The sequence below is a fragment of the Mollisia scopiformis genome (assembly GCF_001500285.1).
Source record: "Mollisia scopiformis unplaced genomic scaffold LY89scaffold_32, whole genome shotgun sequence".
Lineage (NCBI taxonomy): Eukaryota > Fungi > Ascomycota > Leotiomycetes > Helotiales > Mollisiaceae > Mollisia > Mollisia scopiformis.
The window spans coordinates 125,811-151,773 of NW_017263612.1; the positions used below are offsets into that span (position 1 = coordinate 125,811).

Here is a 25,963-nt window from a genome sequence, read left to right on the forward strand (position 1 = left end):
GCCGAACACGGTAAAGACCCATCATGATTTCAGATGTCAGCAAGTTGCAGTAATCCGGAAATCAGCCATTTCCAGCCCACTTCGTTCACAATATACATTATGTCTAGCTTCGGATACAAAGCATTAACTCCGTCTATATGTATACCGTTCATTATTTTAGATGATAGTAATGGACATCTGAGGTATCCATGTGGCGAATCAGAGATGCTCCGCCGACCATCCGCTCGCTTACGATTCAGGGGCGAGGACTTCACGTGATTCTCGATAGAGAAACTGTTTTTGTTTCTTGAAGAGACTGCAAGACCTGGTCATAGACTTGCTACTATCATCGGTCTAATAAACCCATCCTCGGGACACTGAACATGCGGCAGAAGATGTGCTTGTGCTAGCACTCCCACTGGCGAGACTTTTCACACAAAAATTGCTTTCACTTTTTTCCTGTGGTCAGAGAATGATAACTGTGTTATTAGTTCCTTGGACTTAATTGAATGACAAGCCAGCAAGGTTGAAAGCAGTTGTTTATTGTCACAGAAAGATGAATAGCAATTTGTTGTACTCACCACCAAGTCTGCAGCGAGACTCAACTCGGTAGTCTTAATCATGAATGACTTAGTATGAACCACGAGACAAAAAGGAAGAGATGAAGCTGTAGCACTAAGGACCCCGAGTTCCGACATCGAGAAAAGTTTTCTTCTTCGGTTCAAGAAGGTAAAGAAAATTTGTTGTTAATAGTCTCTATCGATGACAGCGCAAATCCCGCGAATAGCGCAGATCGCGCAATATTTGCTTCCAAGTCATATTCTTTGCGCGACACAGGATCACTACTCAGAACATTCTGTCTGTTAACAAACTTCACTATCGTCAATTGGAGTGCAATCTGCTAAGGTTTAAAGAAAATACCTACCTAGGTAGTCGAACGGGGAAGTCAGTTTAACGGGCACCGATCACGTGGTCTAGGCTTTCAGAGAAAAGTGCTCTTCGTTCGTTACACATCCCATATGTACAATTTCAATCTCTTTCAACAGATCAATACAGCTCAATCCGCAAGTACATCACGGCAACGCAAACCACGCCTCGCTAGCCGCCAAATGACTCGGCACAGAATGTCCCACGCCCTGAGCATAAATCCCCTCGACATTCGGTCCATAATCACTCATCGTATACCCCTTGTCAGGCGTATCCTTCTTCTCATCCGTAGCCGTCATACTCACCCCAAAGATGTTCGTCCATTGCTTCAACTCTTCCTGATAATTCTGCGGAGCAAGAGTAGTGTCAGCCGATCCGTGCCAGATCTGCATTCTTGGTCGAGTGCCGTTGTAGCCTGGATACATTGCTCGAGCCGTATCTCCCCACTTCTCTGGGGTGGCTGTAGACTGGCCACCCGAGCAGGCGTTGTTCCATTGATCGACTCCGCTGCCGACGAAACATCCTGCTGCTACGCCGGAGTAGAGAGACACTGCGGAGATCATCTCAGGGTAGGTGGCTGCTAGAACGTTGCTCATCATTGCTATTCAATCATCAGAAATTTCATCTCATCGCTAGCGGAGGACGCGTACCTCCAGATGATCCTCCAGTAACAAATACCCGGGTCGCATTGAGCATATATTTGTCAAGAGCGTACGTGATCATGTTGGCAATCGCATTCGAATCTCCACCGCCATTGTGAGAAAGCGAGGATTTGCTTGAGACATCCCAACATGTTCCGCTGTTGGGGCTGCTAGGCCAGCCTGTGATATATCCTCCTTTGTCTCATCCTCCAATCCACGGAATCTTCGAGTTTCTGGAATACGATTGTGCTGTTGATTGGCAAGAATGGATGACTACCACGAGGGCGTCTGACTTGACCGTATCGGGGACATACACCCACCTGTGTAGGATATGTCAGTTGTTTTGAAAAATCTAAAGGGTAGATGTGGGGCCCTTCATGTACTTACATCTGAGCTTTCGAAGTAGCAGTTCCTCCATAATTAGATACTTGAGTGATAGCAGCCGCAGAGATGACAGAAACACCCACCGCCAAGTTCGCAATCAGATTGAAAAGCTTCATGTTTCAAAAATGAATATCGGAACAAAGCCAAGGAACATCGGTGACACCCAATCCCAAACTCGGGAGCGAGACGAGAACATTTTGTATACCACGCGGCATCATTGTTCCACCTCGTCAAAATTTCTGATGAAAGTCCCTATATCAACTCATATATACTCCTCAGGCTGAAGAACGATGTGCCGAAAGTTAAGCTTTGCCCCTATTTAGCCGAGTGTGGGGATCCACACAACCCTAGTCCAGCATTTGAGGCTGAAGCTTATGAGAACGTTCCCTGCAGAACGTAGATTGTGTTTGTATTTATGAAACTACATTCAGTGTCTTTCTGGAAGATCCGCTGCTGGATTCGGAAGAGATACGGAAGTGAAGTGTCAGCTGGATTGAGATGGAAGGATATCCTGGCAAACACGCCACGCGGCGCCGATAGATTGAACACCAAGACTCTCGCAAGCGATGTGGGATCTCTTCTTCTCTCCTTGACGTTGATATCATTCTTGCTGTACGTCTTATCACCAATATGATCCAAGTGTTCGTGTTTGTCGCGATACTTCTGGGCTTGGTTTCAGCTCATGGAGGAACATCCAACTACACGGTGGATTGTATCTGGTACAGGGGGTAAGAGCATCATCATTCAACGTTCCATATTCGTGCGACATCTGCAGAAGCCATGAGCTGACTTCTCACAAGCTACTCACCGGACACACCAGCAGCAAATCAGGACGGCCAGCCATGGCTTGTAGGGAGGAAATGGATCACAATAGACCCCATCTTCCAACCAGACAATATGTCCTTACCATGCAACTACCCTGGTGATCCAGCACCTTCTTCGATTCCCATCACTGCTGGCGACAACATCACAGCAGTATATTACTACTGGCTCCACACAGTCGGTCCCATGGTCTTGTGGATGACAGACTGCGGCGATTCGTGCTCAACACTCAATCTTACCACTGCGAATTGGTTCAAGATCGCAGAACGAGGCTTGATATCGGGTACGATACAGACAGGAATGTGGGGACAGAGAGAATTCCAGAATTGGGACGGAACTCCCAATTTGTGGACCGAAACGATTCCGCAGGATTTGAAGCCTGGAGAGTACATCATCCGGCATGAGATAATTGCGTTGCATATCGCGAATAGGCCACAATTCTATCCCGAGTGTGCGCATTTGGTGGTGACTGGAAATGGGACTGCACTTCCGGAAAAGGAGTATTATGCCAAAATCCCAGGCGTTTGGAGCATGGATCGTGAGAAGCCCGAATAGTGAGAGCGGAATACGGTTACAGAAAGCTGATGATGGCAGAACCCGAGATCAACATCGACGTGTATGCGGCCAACGTCAGCAACCTCACGGTAAGTCATTAGTCCTATTCTCGCAAACAGGGTAGATAACTGACTGTAATTGAAGACATATACGATCCCTGGCCCACCAGTTTGGTTAGGTGCAAAGAGAAGCGGCGTGGATAGAGTTCTGGACGGATTCAAAGGTCCTTGAATAGGGCTTTGCCCCTCCGTAGATCAGTAGTATGTCCAATTGCAGACCAAACTTTTAGTATGCGCGCCGTTGAGATATCTCACTACTGGTGGTTATGTTGTGACTGGAGACGATCAGAAGAGAAGGGAAGCATAGCAGAAATTCTTATTCGAGGTATCAAGGCCTACCCAGCAAAGTGGGAAAGGCTCGACAGACACGTGACATCAAGAACGTTGACAACTTGCAAGCACAAAGGCGTTGTTGGTTCAAGGACAATCCTTTTGTGATCCATGTCAAAGAAATATTCCTTCATGCAGAGGTCCTACAACACTTCCTCAAAAGGAAGAAAGGGCCTTTGACATAGAACAATGATGAACATCTATTAATAACCTTGTTCAACAAACGCTTTATATTCAGCGCAATGAAGATTACTAGAGCAAAAGCACCCAAAAACCAGAACAATGCACACCAAACACCATATATGCACTCGCACAATCCCATTGTAATCCCTCGCTTCAAAAATCCATACCACAAGAACCTTCCACCCAAAACCAGAAACACCACTCAAACAACCGTAAGTCTTTCAACCCCAAACACAACAACTAAACAACGCCCGTTCAGCAGCAAATATGTGTATCACCACCATCACCTACCTCTGCCACCACCGCAGCGAAGAAAATATTCCCTGCCAAGCATACCAGCAAAGAGTCCGCGAAGCACAAAAATCGCACCGCAACCCATCGTTCTGGAAGTCACTCCTCTGTGGCGCCCCATCATCCTCTACTCGCTCAGTCCGCTGCACGCAGAAACCAGGTAAGCGATCCGTTTACAGCAAGTGTCCCAAGTGCGTTGATCGCGAGCAACAGGAACGAGCACGAGTTGACCGGGAGACGGAGATACGAGCCATGTTTGCACGGGATGCGCACAACGAGAGAGAGAAGCAGAGACTACAAGAGCGCAGGCGCTCGGATAGGAAAGCTGCTTTTAGGTGTAGTAAGTGTACGGCTGAGAGAAGGTGGCCAGATCAGATGAGTCGAGCTGCCAACGAAGGACTCTGCTGTGCTCGAGGCATTGACGAGTTTGCGGAGTTGGAGAAGGCCAATGGGTATCGTGCTCAGGCGCCTTCTAAGAAGACTGTTGCTGACAAGCCAAGAAAGGCACCAGTGCCGACTCGAGAGCAACGATTTCCAGAGCTGAGTTACATGACCAGCATGGAAAAGGTTCGAGAGGATGCCAAGGTAGCTGCAAACACATATGGCTGGGACAGAAGGCGACAAGGATCTGCGGACCTTGAGCCCAAGCTCGTCTCTTCCTATGTGAACGCTTCCGGTGCAAATCCCAACATCTTGGCCTCCGCCCCTCCTCCGGCCCAAAAGCAACCACACTTCGAGGAGCTAGGGATCGACTACACAGTCTGGCGTAAAATGCAAGATGTGAAGCTCGGAGCGCACGGTAGAATCCCACCAGCGCCGGATAAGCCACTACCAGTGCGTCCGCTAGCAACCAAATATCCTGGCCAAATCCCAAGAAAGCCACTTGCCTCTCGATCAGACTCTAGTCGACTTATGGTGAACACTAACGTCTCGCTACCTTCTTCAAGAGGCTCGAGAGGTCCAAGAGCTCCACCATCTCCAGTCTCGCCAGTAAGCCCCAGAAGCAAACCAAAGCCCAAACTTCAAAGAAGCAGTGCATCAATCATGAACGGCGAACTCTACGACATGCTTGACGACTCCCTGGCGGAGTGGAAGCAAGAGCCGATGCCGGAACCACGCTACAGATACTGAAAATAACACACCTAATGTCTGAGAAAGCAAGTATAGAAGCACGAACGTTCTCAATTTAGTAACATAATGAAACATTTGCATATCCGCATAACACAAAGAAATCCTTTGTTCCATATCTTGAATTCGCATTGTGACCCGTTGATCTATTTCTTTGACTGACTAATTTGAACAAAGCGTATTTTATTAGATGTCTCAGTCTTCGACTCTTTTCGGACGGTTGAATGCCAAGGGCTAGAAGGACCGGCAACGGGTAACGGTGCGTTCCTTTGCTTAGAGTTATCAGGCCACATTCCTCGAAATCTACCCCCATTCAGATGCGTGAACGTAATGCAGTATACATTCCTCAAATCTCAAGCCAACTTGCGGACATATCTCACAGGCTACGCTTACTTCGTGAAAGTTTTCGGATCGACTGCAACGAGGATTCTTTGCTCTGTATACCGAAGCTGTCCTGCACCTAAGCCAAAACTTGTCCGCTAAAATAACCTCAACAAGCAAGTCAAAACTCCCCATTTAAGTCTAGTGCTAACACACACCGAGACTTTCCCAGCTACCTTCGAACAAGACATGGTAGCCTTTTTGCATCACTTGGCCGCCAAAGTTGTGTCAGGCCTACAGTCTGCTCTAAGCCAAACATCATCACTGTTTCAGGGTGTAGCTTCAACAATTTCCTCAGGCGCAAAGTACGTTGCCAGTCAAACAACAACACTATTTCAGGGCGTAGCTTCTGCAATTTCCTCAAGCGCAAAGTACCTTATAAACCAAATATCATCACTAGCGCCATCGCCCACCACGACACAGATCCAGACTATCTTCGCAGCAGATAACACAGCGTTCAGCCTTCTTCAAGGAGTTCAAACCGACTGGGTTAATTGGGTGAACGCTAATTCAACCAATGGCCCTGCAGAGTTCGGAAGCGTAAATTTTGAAGGCACCATATATTACAACTTCGACATCCTCTCTGCTCAAATCGGAGCGTGGGCAGCGGCCAATGCCGCCACCGTAATACCGGCTGTGGCTGCGACGAAAGCTAGCCAGACTGTGGAAACAACGACTGCGCTCGCGAATGTTTTTTGGACTTCGGCACAAGCGGCACTTCCCATCGTAATGGTATGGTTGCCGATAGGCAGAACATGATAGCAGCTGGTCTGCAACCTAATGTTATTAACATTCGGAGTGCAATCATGACTCTTCAGGCAGTACCTGGTGTTCCTCCTGCATCGTTGGCTTCCAATGATACTTCTGTTTAAGGAGGACAAGTACCATATTTTCGCCATGAGGTTTGAAACCGTCGTATGTATATTGTGCAATGAAGGATTCAAGTAATTCTGCTCTCCCTTTGAAACGTGAATGAAGGCATAAAAGCGTTGCACTGCTGCTTGGCCTTGGCCGCTTAGCCATGCACAACGGAACATAATTTTGAAATCAAGGATGACTCAGTGACCGAACAACCTGAACTGGTGAACTTCTTCGGATTAGGACGAATCTGAATATTTGCCTCTTCCCAACTATGAACACAATATCATCACGCTCACTACCGCAAAGCATCGGATGAAAGAAAGTCGTCGCAAAAATAATATCATAGTGCTTGGTGGGGAGTTGAGTATTACGGCTGTGAAGGACAATACAAGCGCCTTGCACCATTCCATGCTCTTCAAATTGTAGCGGTTGCTGCTCCATCGAGTCTCCTGTTCCGCTCCTCTCTTTTGGTATTCTAACCAAATGTCCGTCTGCAATAATATCCATTCTCTCTTCCCCGACTCAGCCATCGCAGTGCCTTTATTCCATATCATCTTCGTGTTCATCTGAGTTCGCATATGCTCGTGGTTCTTTACTGTGCTTTGCCGTTCTTGACTGCTCCGTTAGGCTTCTCGGCCTTGAACTTCTTGATCTCCTTCTCCACCGCGAGATTAACCCTCTTCTGAAGCTCGGGTCTGTACCCAAAGACCTTGAATAAGAACTCCATGAAGACAAAGAAGGGTGCCAAGACCAAAGCTTGTAGGAGATTATCGAGAAGTGCTGGGGCTCTTCCTTCGTAGACACCATGCCCAACAAATTGTAAGATCCAGGAGACAATAAAGACCGCGATCGCGAATTGATTGGCACTTGATGTGTGTGCCGTAGTGAGGTGATTGGCATATGCAGTCCAGGAGATGATAATAGGAAGGAGACACGTTCCTGCGAAAGGCTCAAGAAGCATGTAGAATCCACTGTAGAGAACGGCGCCGATAGTGCCGGCGTTGGGAGGTAGGTAAGGGATCGTAAGCCATTCTGGCAGAGGGATCAAATTGGGAGAGTTTGTTGCCTGGAAATAATCATCAGCAAGATCCCTTTGAGGTGCTATGCATGGCGGCGTACAAGGAGTAAGCTGGTCGCTAGAATCAAAGGCACGCATGCCATATGAATGCCAATATTGACGGTGTTGTGGTGGTATGCGCCATACTATATGCCATCAGCGGATGCCAGATTCGTGCATAGGTGAAGTTGTCTTACGAAGCACAACTGCTTTTCCAGATCGAGAGACATTCTCAATACAGGGAAGAGTGAAAGGTGTCGACGTGTTGAGTTTCTTGACGAGGGGTTGAGGATCGTACGGGGTAGACGAGACGAGATGAAAGGTGGAGAGAGTCTATGAAGACCGTGCTTGCCGTACGATCATTACTGGCGTGACCGGGCAGCTTTTATGATCTCTGCGAGTATCAAAGGAAGTGTGTAGACGGCGAGATGGAAGTCCTTGGATGTTGCGGATGTTGATCGTATCATTCATTCATGACGCTTCTTGGATTATTTCCCGATTGTGTCACCGCATTTGCTGCAATGCATGTGCTTGCAACGCTTTTGCCTAGGTTCTTCCGGTTGCCGTGCTCATGAAATGCTACCGCTGCATGCCTGAGGCTACTTAGCGGCGGCGAAATTTCCATCACTAACGATAAAATCTCCCGGGAATTCTTGACCAAAGCGCGTCGCAACAACATCCCTTTGACTCGTCGGCGACCAGGTCCATATACCTCGTCCATAGACCCAACGAAGCATCGACTACCTTTGTGCGCTCTCTGTGACGATCTCAGAGAAGTGCCAGAGCGTTCAGTCTTTGCCCCGCCATTCATTTGAGCAGTGTAGGTCATTTTCGCTATCTGGGGCTCCTGCGCGCTCTGAACTGACAAGGACAGACTTCGTCAGTAGTCAAGCGCATTATATCTACAGGGTCAGAGCAGGTCTTGCGATCAGGAGCATTATATTCATGGGTCTAGAATAACGCGTTCTGAGGTTGCTGGTGGAAGAGTTCACTTTCGATCGCCTTCGATAGACGGCTTATTTTTGCCTCGACTCCTTCTTGTGCGAACCGCTCCCTCTTTGAGATTCTCCACCAACTCAAAGCATACATTCCCATAGTCACTACTGGCATTCTGGACAACATGTTCTTCCTATACAATCTTGAGCGTCAGGTCACCCTGCATCCATCATACTTTGGTCGGAATATGCATGAACTTGTGACAGGCAAGCTTTTGAAGGATGTAGAAGGAACTTGCACGGGCCGATACTTTATTATCACAATCATGGATGCCTTTAATATCTCTGAAGGACGTATCCTTCCAGGTAGCGGATTGGCGGAGTTCACGGTTGGATATCGCGCTGTTGTCTGGAGACCATTCAAGGGAGAGACTGTGAGAAATTGCTAGGAATGCATTTTCAAACCGGACTAACAAGTCATCTAGGTCGATGCGATTGTCACTTCAGTCAACCAGGTTGGCTTCTTTGCTGATGCTGGTCCCCTTCCACTCTTTGTCTCTGCGCATGTCAGTATCCCTCAAAACTGAAGATAAAATGCTGATAAAGACCCAGCTCATTCCCCCTGATATCAAGTTTGATCCCAATGCTACTCCACCTCAATTCACAAACAATGAGGACTCGGTCATCGAAGTCGGCACTCATGTTCGTGTTAAATTGATTGGTACGAGAGCAGAGGTTGGCGGCATGTATGCCATTGCTAGCATCAAAGAAGACTATCTTGGGTATTGACTGGCTCTCTCCTTAATTGCACACAAGTCTAATGCTGTTTAGGTGCTTGCAAGGCAATTGAGTGCGGAGTGGACGAGGAATCTGCATTGTCAAATTCGAGAGTTCTTTTGATAAAGGTAGCGAGATTTGGGTTAGTCCCATCGCATCGCACCACACCTGCCATACGGGTACTTCCGCCTTCGTCCCAAACTAGATCCGCCCACATATCATGATTGTCCAACACGATTGGGACTCGGAAGAGCGACATTCAACTTCCGGAATGAGACAAATTCTCAAGGAGTGGCATGAATGGAAATGATTTTGCAAAACCTCTCTCCCTTTAATGTTTGTGTGATATGGTGAGGTTTTACCCGTTTCGTCTTTGGTTCGACAGTGATACTTCGGCCTTAACCCATAAGCAGCATCGGGCCCAGAGAATAATAGGAGTCATACGAGACTATTCTAACCAAATAATGCATAAAGCCAGAGTCATCTATTGTTATCTAGACTAAGTCGATAGCTCTTCACACACTCAAAAATGGCAGCTCACTCCCTTCCCTCCTCATCCACCACAACTTGCTCACAAATCTCTCAAAACGACAACAAACACTGGCTTATTCAATCACCTTCCGAGAACTGGTTTCTCTATTCGATTCTATACAACTCTTTTCACAAGCAAATTCTGCATCCGGCATACTACTCAGAACTGCTTGTAATTCCTACTTTCTACTCATCCCAACACACTCCTGGAGATTGTGTAAGTACCTTCGCTGCAAATCTTTTGAGAAGTCGAACCTTCTCAATGAAGCCAGTCGATAGTTCAAATACGAACAACTCCCAACGACAATCAACGAACATCAGAACAACATTCAAACGCTGCCAACAATCCTTCAAATCAAGAGCACACGCCTATTTCCATCGACGGAGATTTTCGAATTTGAAGTTTGTGCGGAAAGCAAGAGAAACTCCTGGACAATGTAAGTTGTAGTCCCATGAGAATGGAACCCTATGATAGCGGAAATGCTAACAATGATGTGGTTAGCTCTTGAAAACCCAATACCCCTTTCAGAGCACGTGATCACACCTCGCTTCACAATGGCTTCGCCTTCATATGTTATGACCAGCTCGGTCTTCCAGCCCAAACGACAATCGCCAAACGCACACCTCCAAGTGCTTCGAAATTTAACGCAGTACAATAAACGCTTCTCTCCATACTTTTCGCCAGCTTTGGGAAACGCCTCGGATTCCTGGATTCGACACCGCGCCAAAAGCTATCGCAAAACCCGCATCTTGGAGCAAGAGATGAAATTTGCGCAAAAATTCGTAAACGATACGAATCGCTTATCGAGAGAGGACCAGAACGAGGTGGGAAGCCTTCGTCGAAAATACAGAATCCAAATCGACAAGATGGAAAGCTATAATCAACAATGGGTTATCGATTCCATCCAGACTGACAAAGTCTTGGAGGCAATGAAGCAGGATCTCGAGGAAATATATGAGCCTGACGAGAAAAGGGACATCACCGAGGCCCTCGAGTACCTATTGAATAAGGAGGGCAGAAGCCTTGAGGAATTGAAGCCCCTGAAGGATGCCGTTCAAGGAAGCGCATTCTGGCCCGCAGGATACGATTCCGATGAAGAGACTTGCTCAGATACATCCGAGCAAGAAACCCAACTCCACAAGAGTAACAGCACATCTCGCTTCTACATTGAAGATGAGATTTCCGACGATGACGACGATGACGATGAAGATGAGCATCTATACTCATTTCCGCTTCCGAAAACCATCTCCACAACACAACAAACCGCAACTATGCTTGACGAAACTTCTGTCGCCGAGATGCTCAAGCCAGACAACTTCAATTGGGCCGATGAAGAGGAAGACGACGATGAAGAGCTCTCATTCTCCACGACGCAGCAATCCGAGACTGCGGAGGAAAAATTCGAATATCTCGTCAATCACGTGTACGATACACTTCGCAACGACCTCGAGCATCTTCGATTCAGATTCCTACGACTGCAGACATTTAGCCCCGAATGGATCGCACAACAGATGGCACCCGTGACTTTCAACCCTGTGAACCACAAGTGTTCCTGGCTCGTCCGCCCGATGGCCATGTCGAAGAAGAACTTGAATCCTCCTCTGACTGGCATTCCGACCATTCGTCTCACAACTCCAGCTGGCCAACTCTGCGAACTGGAAGAAAGAGACTATTGTTTCGAAGGCCCAGAGTGGGCAGCGCATTTCGAAAAGCGTCGGGTTTCTGCCGCAGAAACCAGAGAACAGCTGAGGGCAATGGAAACATTCGACGAGAGAATCTCGAGAATGGAGGCAGAGGAATATTGGGAGCAAGTCCAGGCTCGGGACTATGAGAGAGATTGCGAGGAGCGTAGGAGACAATACGCCGCTATTGAGGCCATGGACGATGAAGAGGAGGAGGCCGAGTCATCCACAGAAGAAGACTCAGCAGAAGGTCCCTTCTTCCCAGTTGCACTTGACAATGGAGAAGGTTCTCAACTCTCCATCTCCCAAACCTTCGCCGACGAATCGCCACTTGACGATACCTTGGGCGACGTCCCATCCGAGAAAGAAGAGGAGAGCGTTACCGCCTCCTCTCAATCACAAATTAACACCACCGCCGCAGATTATCAGCCAACCGAAGCCACGGAAAACATTTCAAGAGCCACCACCCCAGACATGCTCGATGAAGCCGTCTTCGACGATATCTCAGTCTCCTCCTCTGTATCAAGCCTCCCAGAGAACGACGAGGATGACTGCGCAGAAGATCTCTTCGAGAACAACAAACCCACACCCGCCGCCTTGACATTCGACAGATACGAAGCAGTCAGCAAACTCAACACCCTAAAGAAACTCATCGCCATCAGAGTCCAACAACTCACCCGCTTCGCCCGCCAACTCGAAGAAAACGAGGCAGCGGAGTACGAAATCGCACACTTCGAAGCAAAGCGCGCAAAGAAGAAGTCAGGCTACATTGAGAGACTGCAATATGCCCTCGCATCACTCGATCTCAGAGCCCGCCTCGAAGATTCGATGATCCGCCATCAAGATAGTACCTCAATCAGCTACACCAACACCGTCCCCAACTCCGGCCCAGCAGAACTCCGCATCGTGGGACCGCTACTCACGACCATCCTCGCACACCCCTGGATCCTGGAACACGCTCCCCTCCTCATCCAGAACAACAAACACTACCGGAGCCACAAAGCCAAGGATCCATACCAAGGCCTCCGCTCACGAATGAAGACCATCTACTCGCTGAGCGACGTTCGCTATCGTAGCAGTTCCTTTGACTACCTTTGGACGAGACAATACGTCAAACGCACCGTCGAGGTCGAGAAAGATGAGAATTTAGCGGCGCTGGAGTTCATCACCATGGACGGGATCTGGGAGGCTCCATACGATAACCGGATCCGCCGCGCTGAGACTGCGGGTCGGGAGGCGAAAGCTGAGGAGTTGATTGAGGCGCGATTTCCGGCTAAGGCTGCGTGGATTGCGAAGAGGAGGGTGGAGGGCAAGTTTGTGGCGCTGGATATGGTGGGTGGATCGGGGGTAGCGGCTGGATATCGGAGGGGTTTGAAGATCTGGAAGGGGATGAAGTCCTTCTTGGGGTTTGGTGGCGTGAAGGCAGTGGAGCAGGAGGATGAGGAGGTTCGCGATGATGAGGTGGAGTGGTGAGAGTAGACCTTTTTCCCTTGGACTGTATTGTCTATAAGCAGCGAGGTTTTACTGGTGCTCGGGGATATGGGTGAATATGAGAGAGAGAACAAATGATCGTGAGATGCAGGATGATACAGGACGAGCAGTCCAACAAAGAATGATACCTATTTGCTTACTGAGTTTGATTCCTTCCCTTGTGATATCTTGTAGAGTGAATACGAGTGAATCTATATTTACCGTAAGTGAGAGAAGTGATGTGATTATATGGTATGCTGTGAATGGAAGGCGCCTTGTGAATGTGGTGGCCATTGCTCACGCGCTCGTGGGACGATGTCAATGAGCGATGGCTCACCTCTAGTCAAACGTTTGAAGTGTTTTCGCAGGAGAACACAGCTACGAACACTGATATTGGAGAATATTTGCTCTTTATCTACTCCTTCCCGACTTCAATTCAGCTGTTGGGTGTGCGGCGGAGGATGTCGTAGACAGATAGCAAGAAGCAGGAGTGTTGGAAGTAGCAGATGATGGTTTTGTCGAGTCTCTGAATGAAGGACGAGCAATCTCAAAGTATATCAGATGAGACAGGGAATTTGATAACGTAGATTGTTCTTTGGTCAATACATGATTCTCGGAGCCGATACAATGCTCACAGGGTGGTGGTTCCAATCTCCTTGCCGGACCTATTGCGAAGCTCAACAAAGGGCTCCCGCAATATGTATTGTACCTATGTAGTTCCATTGGTACCGGAGAAAGTCATTTATTTTTCAAATTCACGGGGAAATAGCGTTTTGCTCATAAATACCGTTTATGTGACAGCACGGTGGGAAGCTCAGTACGTAGACGAAGAATCGATTCGGCTATCTCTTAGAATCTAAAGGTAAGGAAGGAAGAAGGGAGTGGGAGCGCCAGAGCTTATATACGCCAGAGTGAAACATGCCTAAGCCCTAAGCCCGATTCGTTCTCAGGGAGGATCACGTGGAGGCTACCCAAGTGCTCACGCGATCCATGTCACAAGCGATTAGGGCAGGCGATTACTGCAGGCGATTACTGCAGGCGATTGGGCAGGCGATTCAGATCAGGGTGATCCAGGTGATCCGTAACAGCCCTGAAGGCTCTGTCCACACAGATCACTGTAAATCCGCCCAATTTAGTGGGTCTTCGCTATCGTGACAGGCTCTCAAGACCTGAAAATGATCGCTGTTAGGGTATAAATACGGGGCAATTACAGGTCAATTACGAAACGAGCCAATCAAAGCAGCTTACAGGGCTTGACTTAAGACCTTACAAGGCACCCGCCTGTACTTGCCATACTTTTGACCGCGTTCTCCGTAATGCTTGCTTCTTGCGGCCAGAGCTCGATACAACCCCACAGCTGAGTTACATCGTTGAACGGATAATATTTCCTTTTTTGTCAACGACATGTATGCCCTGCGCCCAGTTACAAGCGTGAGGCTACGTACCCAGCCTCGTTCAAAATGATCCTTCAAGCTGCCAATTCATCAGGCTGGCGGGGCCTGATATATATTCTCGATAATTCCCCGATGTATTTTGTTTATATTGTTCCTGTACACAATTTTAGTTGTTGCAGCACGCTGGGATACTGGCAACACTCTCGTTAGGCTAGCAAAACATGTTCTACATGGCTATGGACTGTTGAAATTTCGCACCAGTCTCCTTCCAATTCTACCTATCTTCTAGACGGGGGACATTTGGAGTGGCAACAAAGTCCCTCGTTCTCACAGTCAGTATGGATCCTGCAAGCATTGCTGGTCTCGTGGGAACTTGCGTGGCGATTGGATCTAGTGCGACGGGATTCATCAAAGGTCTCAACGACTTAAAAACTCGATATAAAGACGTCCAGATCAATTCACACGCTCTTATAACCCAGACAGCAGCAGTGCGAAGTGCAGTGAGCAGCATCCAGAGATGGCTCGCCCGGAATGGATCCCACTTGGGCAGAAAGGAGAGAAAGAGTGTCCGTGATTCGTTGGAAGCTTGTGGGATCATCATTCATTCAATGCTGGAGGGTGTGCGAGAGGTACTTGGAGAGCGCTCTAGAGGCTCGACACGATGGAAGTTCTGGGATAGGGTCAAGTTTCTCTGGGAACAGGATCAGATGGATCAATACGTAAGCCACTTATTCCCATCCAAAATGCTACTTTTTTGTATGAAAATTCCCAGGGGTGAGGGTTGTCTTAGGAGCAGCAAACGGAATAACAAACGGATGCAACTGCTAAGACAGCCCTTAACCCCGAGAGTTCTTACACTGTTTTTCAGCTTCTATAGTGCTAACTTGTGGGAGGCGGTGCGCCTCGATCATCAAGTTGCAGCCCTGTCGCTACACCTCCAAGCTTTGCATCTGTGAGTATCTATCCCACTTTGAGAATTTAAGCTGACGAGGAAGCCCGGATTCATCTGCGAGACGAGAAAGACTTCGAAGTCCTGAAGGCAGAGCTATTATTCGAAACGGACTCGCTGCAGCCTCCTCGATTGCCGAATCGCTACATTCAGGCTCGGCAGCCAGCCTGATACGCTCAAATCAACCCTTGGTCGATCGTGAGCGCGAGCCTTTCGCGCTTGGTGCATTGACTGCCAAAAATCTGGCAGTTGTTGAACAAGAAGATTCGGAATCGCCCGGAAGTGGGAACGCTGGCCCGAGCAACGAGGTCGATGAAGCTACACTACAGCATGGGAAGAAGGAAGACAAGGGGAAACAACGCGAGGTTGCGCCTGAATCGATCCTCCTAGGGCGTGCTAAGTCCCAGGACACTAGTGACATTCGGTCCGCTCTAGATGAGATCAGAACCGTAATAGCAGACTCCGCAGCCGGGGAGTCATCGAAAAAACGGGTCAAGACGACTCTGGAGCGTCTTACAGATCTCATGAAAAACATAGGACGAATGCTCAGGAATCCCACCAATCGATCTACCTCAGAGATCTCGGATCTGGACCAAGAGGCAAACGACCTGTTTGCAGAACTAGCAGAGATCTTGCGCAATCTAGAAGACGATGCCGAAGAAGCTATATTTTCTGCCCTTGCAAAAAAAGACCTCGCGGAAGTCAATCGACTTCTGGAAAATGAGGCCGACGTTCAGGCAGTCAACGAGTTCGGACAATCTGCACTTCACGTTGCCGTACAAGAACGAATTTTTGCACGAGAAGACAAAATTGTAGTCGTCGAGGCCTTGGTTCGTAAAGGCGGCCAGCTCGAAGCACTAGACCTGAAGGGAAGAACGGTCATGCACGCTATCGATTTCGAAAATAGCTTCGTAGACGCAAATGGTGTCTTGGACATGGTAGATTGTCTGCTGAAGTTGGGAGCAGACCCAGAAGCGAACCTTGAGAAGGAGGGGACCATCCTGCACAGGGCAACTTACTGGAGTCATTTGGCAACCACGGAGTTATTGTTGATTCATGGAGTCGACATTGAAGCAAGATCACAACCCTGGCTGGAGACGCCTTTGCATCTTGCCTGTATCTCCCAGCGGCCAGCAACAACGATAATTTTGAAACGACTGCTGAAAGCGGGAGCCGACACGAGTGCGAGAACAAAGGAAGGAAAGAGTGCACTAAGCCTGGCATGCTCTGGTCTAGTGAAGAAGGAGAAAGCACTCAAGGATCTAGAAGTGCCTGAGGAGCGTTTGATGTCGGCAATATATCGTCCTTGCCTTTATCTTCGAAACTACCTCAATAAGATTCTTACTCTGCTTGAATATACCGACACGGATCGCATTAGCATCGACTCACGTGATGTTCGCAAAACGTTCGTTTTCAGAAATATCCAGAATTGGGACCGTCTTTCGCGAGATTATCTACGATATGAGCTCGAGGATCAGCGGGTTTTTGCGTTGCTGAGTTCGGATGAAGAGCTTTATCACGCTGTCCGAGATTTCTACCAAGGCGGGAAACCAAAAACTGTAATAAACAGCACTGAACTTCTGGATTCTGGAGGCAAGAACGCGAGCAGTGTACCTCAAAGCACTAAGTGATGAACTGTTGATGCTTTCTCGCAAAGAGTTGAATGGACGTATCGGCCTGGGAAACCTGCCGATATTGAGCGAGAGATGGGGAACATGCAATCATCGATGCTTCAAGTCATGGTGAAAGACCTTCGTGAATTACTCAGGTGGACTCGTCTAAACAGGCTACTCGTGTCTACTTCGCTGGTAGACTGGACTCTTTCAAGTTGTGTGCATGTTTTGAGCGCGCAGTCACGAGCGTGTAAATTCGTCGAGCCCCTGAGTACTGAGTATCTTTGAGAACTTCTGAACGGAATAAGTACTCGTACTTTGCCATAGCTGTTTCAGAAGCATCAATGTACTCCTTGGGAGCTTTGTGGACTAATTCTAGGTTGCCACGGACATTCACTTGGCTATGGAAGTTTCGCTTTTGAGCATTGGCCGCTCGATATTCCGAACATCCAAGACCTGACAAAAAGGTTGCTTTGCATTGAGATACTGATTGTCATGATGCTATTGGTATCTTGTATGAAGAAATACGTTGTCCAACAAGCCCATCTCGGGGTGGGAGGTGAAGGGTTCGAATCTTGGGACATTGACAGCCGAATGTAGAGGTGCCTTCCCCAACTAGTGGAAATCATCTCAAATTCCACATTTGCTCATATTACGTGAATCTATCGTGCCACCCATCCCAGGACTATCTGTGAAAAACTGCAAAATGCTCAAGAACTACCAGAGTATGCCGTAACCGCGAACTTAATTTTATTTTCTCGCCATCACCTCTTTTCCTTTACAGAAATATCAACTCCAACTCCTTTGATCGCACACTTACTCTCTCCGAACTGGGTCTCGTGTCAACGAAAGGCGACATAGAACACACAACCAGTAATGCCTTGCCCGCGCAAGAACCACCATCACTCAACGACGAACGGTGGAGGTCAAATCTTCCTGAATGCCGACGCCACCATGTGCCGATCGGGAGTGCACATGGCTCTATGAGATGAACTACGACTAAACAACGGCAGGACTTGACGAACATCTTGCTCACACGAGAATCCAGACATCTCGTACCCGCCTTGAGGAAGGCAGTATATTCATAGGATCTGATGCGGGATACGAAGTTTTGCATGCTTTCCGTGCATCCTGAGCAACTACGAGAAGATCGTGTTTCATGAGTCTGGGGTGTCTCGTAAGTCAGCAGTGACCGAGGCCCGAATGGGTCAGGATTTTTGAATAATATTCTCTCGATATACCCTTTGTGGCATCCCTACACCGAGCGATGCCCTCCACGACAGTATCCACTCTTAGGGATGAGCACAGAGCTTGTCCCAGGTTGCATTGGTGATTGGCGACTGCACTGAATCGCTTTGGTTCTCGCTACTCCCGAACTCTAGTGGCCTGTCATGAACCTTGTCTACTCCTAGTCCCTGCCCCCCGTTATTGCCCCTAGTTGCTGGCAGCTTTATTTCTATTAAATCCTTGTTCGCTTCTCGTTTGCATTTTTATTTACTTTGAAAAAACTAATTAAATACTGTGACAGCACTGTGACGATGGTGTGAGGTGGCGACGCAACGTCGGGCTATTCATTTAGAATCTAAAGCTAAAGAGAGAAGAAAAGAGAGAAGGAGAGATCTATATACATATATATGCCAGAAGTAAGAGGATATTAGGTGAAGAGCTAAGCCCTAGTAGGCTTAAAGCTCGAGAACGCCACCATTCCCGGCCTGGCCTCTGTCACAGGCGATTAGGACAGGCGATTGGCTCAGGCGATGGGCTCAGGTGATCCGTAACAGCCGGCGCTGTGACACAACCAGGGGGTGGCCGGAATGGGGGGGTGTCGACTTATGGACCAAGGATGGATTAGCTCGCGGTCTCCTTCAAGGCCATTCGGGAGGTATCAACTGCCTCACATTTTCGCCAGACTCGCATCTAATTGCGTCTGCCTCGTCTGACAAGACGGTAAGAGTATGGAACGCTGCAACCGGAACAGTATGGCACATACTCGAAGGCCATTCCGACAACATCCGCAACGTTCGATTTTCATCAGACGGCGAGTTCCTCGCTTCGTGTTCTGCAGATAAAACCGCAATCATCTGGCACGCAGGTACTGGTGCTTTATGCAGCAAGCTTGAAGGCCATTCTGATACGGTCAATGATATCGCATTTTCACCAGCAGACGACAACATGGTCGCATCATGCTCAGCCGATATGAAGGTCGGCTTGTGGGATGTGTCTACAAGAGTGTGTTCTCGGTTCCTCACTGGTCATTCAGACACAGTGAACTCGATCGCTTTTTCAACCGATGGAGAACTCCTGGTCTCTGGCTCAGCAGACACAACCATCAGGCTCTGGAAAACAGCAGGATCAGCGCGTGGTATTCTCAAAGGCCATCTCTTACCGGTCAACTCCGCCGCTATTTCGCCAGACAATAAGCTGGTGGTCTCTTGTTCCGATGACGAGACTGTCAGAATCTGGGACGCGGAAACAGAATTAGTGAAAAGTGTGCTTTTGACTGGGACAGCTTTTCGGTCCGTATGTTTCTCCAGCTGTGGACGTTACATTGAGACAGACAGAGGCTTGTTGGACCTCGATTTATTTTCCCCTGTTTCTCCTGCGAATTCACTCGTTTTGCAAAAACCCGATTTCACGGCTTTTGTGGCTAAAGATTGGCTGAAGACAACGGGGAAGAATACCCTTTGGCTACCGGAGGAGTATCATGCTACCAGTGTAGCTACATACTCTGGGGTTGTAGTTCTAGGACATTCGACGGGATGCGTTTCTTTTATTTGTTTTTGATGACGACATGAACGGCCTAAGGGATGGAGGGGTTGGGGGAAAGGGGCGTACATGCAAGCAAGCTCTGGTACTGAGCAAATTGACACTATGAAGATAACGGTCTGGGGAAAAGGGACTCAGCGGGATTTTTATGATATTGATGAAGTTTTTTGCGCGAATTCTTCAATAAATGCGTGTCTGTGCTCACAGTGAGTATATGAGTCACATTATGATCACACGGTAGAGAATTCAATGAATTACCTACTTTGTACATCGCTGAATTGATGTTGATTTATTGCCAATGCGTCCCAAATGACTGGTAATGCTATTTACTACATCCCTAGTCTTTTGTACGGCCTCCATCTGCTAAAATCACTGCAATACATCGATCACCCATTTCTTGAATCAAATCTTGAATTCTCGCATATATTATTGATTCCCAGGCTTCTTGAACAACTCTTCTAAGCCCAGGATAAGAGTTATGCATCTTGGAGTAGTTATTTTGAATATAATGCTTCAATTCATCCCAAAGTGTCTCAATTGGGTTCAAGTCAAGTGGATTAGCAGCCCCAAAGATAGGACTAAGGCCAATAGCTTGAAAGAATTCTTTTGTAAACGCTGCAGAGTGCCCCTTTGCAGTACTCTTTTGGATTATCTTGCTGGAAGAGAAGCTCCGGGTAGTGAAGTAGGATAGCTTATACAATCGGTAGAATAATCCCACTACAAGAGCCTGCATTTATCTTCAATCTTAATCCTTCCCCCAAAAGAGCCGTTTATGCCTCCCATATTTACCACTTATACATCTCCAAAACATCCATCCAATCTTCCTTTGATATCGGGCTTCAACACAATCAGCGCGGAATACCTTTTCTTCCCATATTTTTCTTGTAACCCATGTCTTTTGTATGCTAGACATGTATGCTTGCCTGGGTTTACCCAAGATTCATCGCTCCAAAGTATCAAATCCCATTGCTCATCTGTCCAAAATACATGCTCCCAAGCCCAAGCAAATCGATCTGCTTTATGTTGTCCTATAGGTCCGAGGAGGCTTTCGTCAAGCAATACGTCGTAGATAGCCCTCTTTTTGAAACGTAGCTCGTGTAGCTTTCTCTCCGCAATTCCATCCAAGAAGAAATCGGATGTTAGCCCATCGTGTACGTCGATTCGCGCTTGAGGATGTAATCCATTCAATGAAGTGCTTCCTTTGAGGGGTGTTTAATGAAGCTTTCCTCCCGCGGAGGTGTTGAGGAGTAAGTCGGTGAGAAAAAGCATATTGGACTTGTCGAAGTGTAAGCTTAAGCTGGAGTGTAATTTCTTCTTGGGCAAAGTCCGCACAAACATATAAGGTTTTCTATTCGTAGTCTCTCATCGCGTGTGCATTGCTTCCGTCCTATTTTTAGTGTTGATATTGTGAAATACTGACTTTATAATAGTTTAGTTGAAACATTAAGAAAAGCAATGTTCAGAGTATTAAATAATTATTGGCTAAATTAACGTAAATAATATATAAATTTAAAAATTTAAAAAATTTAAAAAATAAAAAATATTATTAATATATATTTAATAATAATAAAAATATATTATATAAATTCGTGGTTAAATTTCAAATTTCTTTATATTTAATGTTTTTTAAATAATAAATTTGTTTATATTAAGTTTAATATTTATAATATAAAGTAACGGTCGAAAGATAAGAAAATGTTGACAATAAGAAATAATGTTATGATGATAAGTAAACTTGCATGCTTAGTGATTGTGTTATTTGGACAAAGCATTTGCAAGCTTGTAATTTCTCCTCTTCTGCCTAGACACTCACAGCATGACAATCTGTGCATCTTTAACTATGTCATTGTCTTCACATACTCACCAAGCCAACCCCAATTCAACTCAAAAATCCCAACTCCCTCCAAACCCTCAGATTCCCATCCACCCACTGCTGGTTAAATGCCTCACAAACCCTTAAATTCTCAGAGGTCTCCCTCGTCTTCCCCGTCTCAAACGTCTTCTCCTCCCCCTCTTCCTCAACCACCATCCCCTCAAAAAATGGCAACAACCTCAACCCTGGCACCTCATCTGGTGAAACGCCTTTCTCGGCCAGGACACTCAACCTCCTGACCCACTCCCTCATACCCACAACAACGATCTGCTTTCCCACTGCTACTTTCATCATATCAACCAACGCACTCCAAGACACCGGCTTCGGATTAACAATATTATGCACCGTGTATTCCTCTCTCCCTTCTTCGTCAGCAAGCAGGACATCCATCACCGTCGCAGCCGCCACATCAACCGGCACCCAATCGACGACCTTGTCCTTGAAGTCCGGGATCGCGGATACAGTGGTGTGAGCAGAGGTCGCAAACATGATGGGCCACATTTCGTCTGTGTTCCAATACCCAGTCTTTGTATGGCCGCAGAGTTGCCCGACTCGGAGCAGGTTGACTTTGATGCCGAGTTTTGTGGTGGCGGATTGGGTTAGGCGTTCAACTGATTTTGTGTTAGGGAGTGAGATGGTATAGGGAAAGGGAAGCGGGGATTTACTTATGAATTTCGATTGTGCGTAGCCGGTTGAGAGCGCGATTGTGGGGTCTGCGCTGATGGGGTTTTCGGGAACGGAGGGAGGGGAGGATGGGCCCATGCATGTTGAGATGCTGGATGTGAACGCGAAAGTCTTTGGTCGGCCAGCGTGTGCGAGACGGAGAAGGGAGAGTGTATCTTTGGAGTAGTTAATAATCATCCCACGTGAAGACTTGATGGAAATGAAAACAAAAGAAACATACTCCGCAAACAATCCCCCTCAAACTCCTCAACACCGAGGTTGAAATCCATCTTCCAAGCATTTTGAACCACGATCGTAACCTCTTCCGCCAACCTCGCATACACATCGACATCCAGTCCTAGCAATGGGTCTTGCATACTGAAGTTCAACACCTCGACTTTCCCGTCATCGAGCATTTCGGTTCTCAAAGCCCTTTTCTTAAGCGAGGCACCAAGCTTCGAGACATTATTTGGACCACGGACCATGGCGTATATCTTGCCAACCTTGGGAGAGGAAGATAATGTCTCGAGGAGGGCAGTACCTAGGGAACCAGAGGCGCCTGTCAGGAGCACGACTTCATTTTCTGTTTTTGGCCAGGTTTTGGAAGTATCTCGTGGTGGCCAGGAAGTGAGCTCTTTTGTCAAGCGAGCGAGAATTTCGTTTGTGATGTCCGCAGCTGAGTTAGTAGATGCTGCGACTTCATCTGTATGGTCACTGGTGCTTGGATGTGCGAGTACAGCGACAAGTTTTGTGATTGAAGGATTTTCGAAGATCGTGCTTAGCGAGACTGGACGTGAGAGATGTGAAGAAAGTGATGTTCGGAGGGAGAGAGCGAGTCGAGAGTCGATTCCTAAGTCGTAGAAAGAAGTGTAGTCGTTGATTTCAGAGACAGGGACATCGGAAAGTGATGCAAGGATATTTCGAAGAAATTCCGAAAGCGGTTGTTGACTGGTGCTATTGGCGAGGAGTGGAACGACATCTTCGGAGTATAAAGTCTCGATCTCAGTCGCATAGATTCGTTCGACTTCTTTTCTCTTGACGTTTCCTTTGGGCGTCACCGGTAAAGTGCAGCCTTGAGGTAGTACGCAGATCATGGACCGCATGATCCGAGAGTGCTTTGGGAAACGCTCGTTGACGACTTTGATAGCATTCCAGACTTGGTCCAGAACTGCAGGGTCCGAAGAGTTGTATTCGGGATGAAGTTCAACGAGAAGACCAACGGAAGGTCTCGAGTGGCCTAAAGCAATGACTTTGTTGATAATTTTTGAGGACGATTGAATATCAAGCTGAAGCGGACCAGCCGTTGAGTTTTCACCATTCGAGTGCACTAGCCTACTTAGCATAAATCGTCTAGCTGCAGGAAATCACTTACCGAGTATGTCATCCTTCCTCCCTTGCAGCACGAAAAACCCACTTCCTGGAGGATCCTGGATAAACAGATCATTTGTTCGATACGGCTCGTCATCAGGCTTCCCTTCCCACAATTTGGCGGCCAACTCAAATCCTTTGTACACAACACATTCATATAACCCCTCTCCCACTTCTTCCATCTTCAGAAACTTGCTGTCAGGGTACAGATTTCGGAAGGTGTAACACCTGGGATTATCTCGCGTATGTGGTATCGTCCGAAAAGGAGGTCCAATCTCGGTACTACCATAAGTCGTCTTGACATTGACCCCATTTGATGTCAAAGCTTTAACGATGCTGTCAGACAATGCTGCGCCGCCTGGTTGCAGCAATTTTAAAGAAGTCAGAGGAGTGAAATCTCCGCCGTGATCTTGGATGTATTCGTACATGTTTTCGATAAGGGTGGGGGCACAATGAACAGTATCCACTGGATGTCCGAGTGACTCAAGTGTCTTCCATGCCGAAAAGATAGCAGAAGAAGACGGAGGCCACGAAAGCGGAGGAAATGACAATATTTGGCCATTAGGTAAATTTGAAAGCGCTACTGAAATGCCAGCAATATGGTATCTGAGACGTTAGTGACATCGACATCTATGCCCGTAGGGAAATCACTCACAACGGAAAAAGCAGAAACCAGTTTTCAACATCAAACTCCTGAAATAATCTATACATCCTCGCAATAAGCATCATACTCCTGTTCGTGTGAACAATAGGTTTTGGCATGCCAGTCGAGCCAGAAGAATGGATTATGAATGCATGTCTTTCCCAGACATCACCGAAGTCTTGAAACTTCATAGCATCGACATCTTTCCGGTTCGAAAGTCCTTTGGGCAGAACTTCCACCATTTCCAATTTCTTGATGCCATTGGTGTCTGCTTCCGAATTCCTAGAATCGGTGATGACTGCTAGTGCCTGGCAGGATTCTAGCAGATGATGCAAAGCATCCAACGCATTCGACTCAGCCAGGAGCAGCACACGGACACCAAGCTTCTGTAGAGCCAATTGCGTACAAAGATATTCCACAGTGATTCCTCTGCCAAGCAATGCTATTGTCGGTTGTTTCCGAGTCGCATTCGCTTCCTCAAGCTCTTTCCGCAACTGCTGCGCATACACCAAAGCAATACTTTCTGTGACTTGATCGAATTCGTCCCATGTCATCGAATTATACGAACAATTCAATTCTGTGGACGTGGGATATAAAAATCCCCTCTGCCCCTTGTACACATCTCCATCATGCCGTACAAGTGCTGCAAGACTGACGAGTTTTGGGTCTGAATACCGCTTCGAATGTGGATGTCCATGTAACCACCACAGCTCCTTCGTCCTGGTCGAAGCATGTTCGGACGGTACTACAGAAGAATCTGAACATATAGGTATATTCTTCGGAGGTATAGCCTCTGTTGGAGGAGGAGTTTCGAGCAACATGGGAGTCATATTGAGAGACAATAAAGAGTGACGATTAGAAACTTCAATCACCAACACAGACAAGTATATCCAACAAAGAAATGCCCATCAGAGCCTCATAACCTCCATTGGATCTCGACCTCGGCCGTCGTCCACAACACACGGAGCATGCGTTCAAACGGCCCTTTGATAGCCGCTGACCACCGAGCCAGCTCCCAACGAATTGCACGATAAGACGGCAAGCATCACTAGCAAGGCATGGCCGAGCACAGGATGGCATCCACTGGGAAGGTCCCCTTTACCGCGACGTCGGGCGAGCGCGCACTGGCGCGTCATAGACTTTCAGTCCATCCATACAGTAGCGGAGACTTACTTGGGGGTTGACTTGACTTGGGGGTTGGGATTGTGCCACTGTGGACCGACCGGCCTCGACAATCTCGAGATTAGGTACTTAGGGCTGGCTAGCTGGCGGGCTGTCTCGCTGTGACTTCGCATCTGGGTGTGGTGGAAGGAGTCTGCCGAGACGCTGTGCCACTGATCCGCCCCCGTTGTTGCCCTTTCGAGACGGATTCGGGCTGCAGTGGTTTGCTGCGGGGCGCACTGCGGGCGCACTGGGGCCAGCTGCTGCACGCTGGGCAAAGGACGATGGTTCCGGATTGCTGGGACTCGCTTCCGTTGGTGGGAAGCTGATCATTAATCTGCGGGCAAGAGTCAAGACAAGACGGCCAAACAGCGACCGTGGGCTGATAAGTCGTGGTATCGTCGATAAGAGGCTGAGACGCCTTTACGCTTGGATCGTCTTTAGTAGATGATAGATGATAGATGATAGATGATAGATGATAGATGATAGATGATAGATGATAGATGATAGATGATAGATGATAGATGATAGATGATAGA

At 47.6% G+C, this 25,963-nt stretch overlaps 12 protein-coding genes across 12 annotated transcripts in view; 7 read left to right on the plus strand and 5 right to left on the minus strand.

Moving 5' to 3' along the window:
- Positions 1–1,052: 1,052 nt before the first annotated feature.
- On the minus strand, positions 1,053–2,047 carry LY89DRAFT_701770 (acetylxylan esterase-like protein 1 precursor; the record flags this gene model as incomplete). Its single annotated transcript, XM_018217219.1, has 4 exons — positions 1,053–1,507; positions 1,557–1,717; positions 1,766–1,867; positions 1,935–2,047. The coding sequence occupies 4 exons, from the start codon at positions 2,045–2,047 to the stop codon at positions 1,053–1,055; spliced, it is 831 nt and encodes a 276-aa protein (XP_018062782.1).
- A 514-nt stretch (positions 2,048–2,561) lies between these two features.
- On the plus strand, positions 2,562–3,539 carry LY89DRAFT_599858 (glycoside hydrolase family 61 protein-like protein; the record flags this gene model as incomplete). Its single annotated transcript, XM_018210122.1, has 4 exons — positions 2,562–2,659; positions 2,732–3,291; positions 3,348–3,397; positions 3,453–3,539. 4 exons carry the CDS (start codon positions 2,562–2,564, stop codon positions 3,537–3,539), a joined length of 795 nt encoding a protein of 264 aa, XP_018062783.1.
- A 608-nt stretch (positions 3,540–4,147) lies between these two features.
- Positions 4,148–5,302, plus strand: LY89DRAFT_788816 (uncharacterized protein; the record flags this gene model as incomplete). The annotated part of the gene is made up of 1 exon (XM_018223195.1): positions 4,148–5,302. The coding sequence occupies one exon, from the start codon at positions 4,148–4,150 to the stop codon at positions 5,300–5,302; it is 1,155 nt and encodes a 384-aa protein (XP_018062784.1).
- A 438-nt stretch (positions 5,303–5,740) lies between these two features.
- Positions 5,741–6,786, plus strand: LY89DRAFT_330263 (uncharacterized protein). Its single transcript, XM_018206782.1, has one exon. The coding sequence runs from the start codon at positions 5,870–5,872 to the stop codon at positions 6,437–6,439; it is 570 nt and encodes a 189-aa protein (XP_018062785.1). The 5' UTR covers positions 5,741–5,869; the 3' UTR covers positions 6,440–6,786.
- Positions 6,787–7,133: 347 nt separating this feature from the next.
- On the minus strand, positions 7,134–7,828 carry LY89DRAFT_676851 (DUF962-domain-containing protein; the record flags this gene model as incomplete). The annotated part of the gene is made up of 3 exons (XM_018213637.1): positions 7,134–7,607; positions 7,661–7,744; positions 7,796–7,828. The coding sequence occupies 3 exons, from the start codon at positions 7,826–7,828 to the stop codon at positions 7,134–7,136; spliced, it is 591 nt and encodes a 196-aa protein (XP_018062786.1).
- An 890-nt stretch (positions 7,829–8,718) lies between these two features.
- LY89DRAFT_599800 (uncharacterized protein) lies at positions 8,719–9,322 on the plus strand (the record flags this gene model as incomplete). The annotated part of the gene is made up of 3 exons (XM_018210120.1): positions 8,719–8,967; positions 9,019–9,099; positions 9,146–9,322. 3 exons carry the CDS (start codon positions 8,719–8,721, stop codon positions 9,320–9,322), a joined length of 507 nt encoding a protein of 168 aa, XP_018062787.1.
- Positions 9,323–9,611: 289 nt separating this feature from the next.
- LY89DRAFT_330138 (uncharacterized protein) lies at positions 9,612–13,201 on the plus strand. Its single transcript, XM_018206781.1, has 2 exons — positions 9,612–10,278; positions 10,344–13,201. Exons 1-2 carry the CDS (start codon positions 9,840–9,842, stop codon positions 12,995–12,997), a joined length of 3,093 nt encoding a protein of 1,030 aa, XP_018062788.1. The 5' UTR covers positions 9,612–9,839; the 3' UTR covers positions 12,998–13,201.
- Positions 13,202–14,726: 1,525 nt separating this feature from the next.
- On the plus strand, positions 14,727–16,968 carry LY89DRAFT_676854 (ankyrin; the record flags this gene model as incomplete). Its single annotated transcript, XM_018213638.1, has 3 exons — positions 14,727–15,107; positions 15,282–15,340; positions 15,420–16,968. 3 exons carry the CDS (start codon positions 14,727–14,729, stop codon positions 16,966–16,968), a joined length of 1,989 nt encoding a protein of 662 aa, XP_018062789.1.
- Positions 16,969–18,584: 1,616 nt separating this feature from the next.
- Positions 18,585–20,091, plus strand: LY89DRAFT_764549 (WD40 repeat-like protein; the record flags this gene model as incomplete). Its single annotated transcript, XM_018221640.1, has 2 exons — positions 18,585–18,593; positions 18,679–20,091. The coding sequence occupies 2 exons, from the start codon at positions 18,585–18,587 to the stop codon at positions 19,732–19,734; spliced, it is 1,065 nt and encodes a 354-aa protein (XP_018062790.1). The 3' UTR covers positions 19,735–20,091.
- LY89DRAFT_764561 (uncharacterized protein) lies at positions 20,054–20,449 on the minus strand (the record flags this gene model as incomplete). The annotated part of the gene is made up of 1 exon (XM_018221641.1): positions 20,054–20,449. One exon carries the CDS (start codon positions 20,447–20,449, stop codon positions 20,054–20,056), a length of 396 nt encoding a protein of 131 aa, XP_018062791.1.
- A 966-nt stretch (positions 20,450–21,415) lies between these two features.
- Positions 21,416–25,236, minus strand: LY89DRAFT_690897 (acetyl-CoA synthetase-like protein; the record flags this gene model as incomplete). The annotated part of the gene is made up of 5 exons (XM_018216191.1): positions 24,276–25,236; positions 23,625–24,226; positions 22,494–23,579; positions 22,255–22,428; positions 21,416–22,200 (listed from the first exon to the last, which is right to left on the minus strand). Coding segments are annotated over exons 1-5 (3,280 nt in total), but the record flags the coding sequence as incomplete, so codon positions are not given.
- A 26-nt stretch (positions 25,237–25,262) lies between these two features.
- The window catches only part of LY89DRAFT_330403 (uncharacterized protein), a 1,177-nt gene continuing 476 nt past the window's right edge, over positions 25,263–25,963 (minus strand). The window contains exon 2 of the mRNA XM_018206783.1: positions 25,263–25,954. Within this exon, the coding sequence (XP_018062793.1) occupies positions 25,525–25,954 (430 nt within the window). The 3' untranslated portion in view covers positions 25,263–25,524. The remainder of the gene's footprint in view (positions 25,955–25,963) is intronic.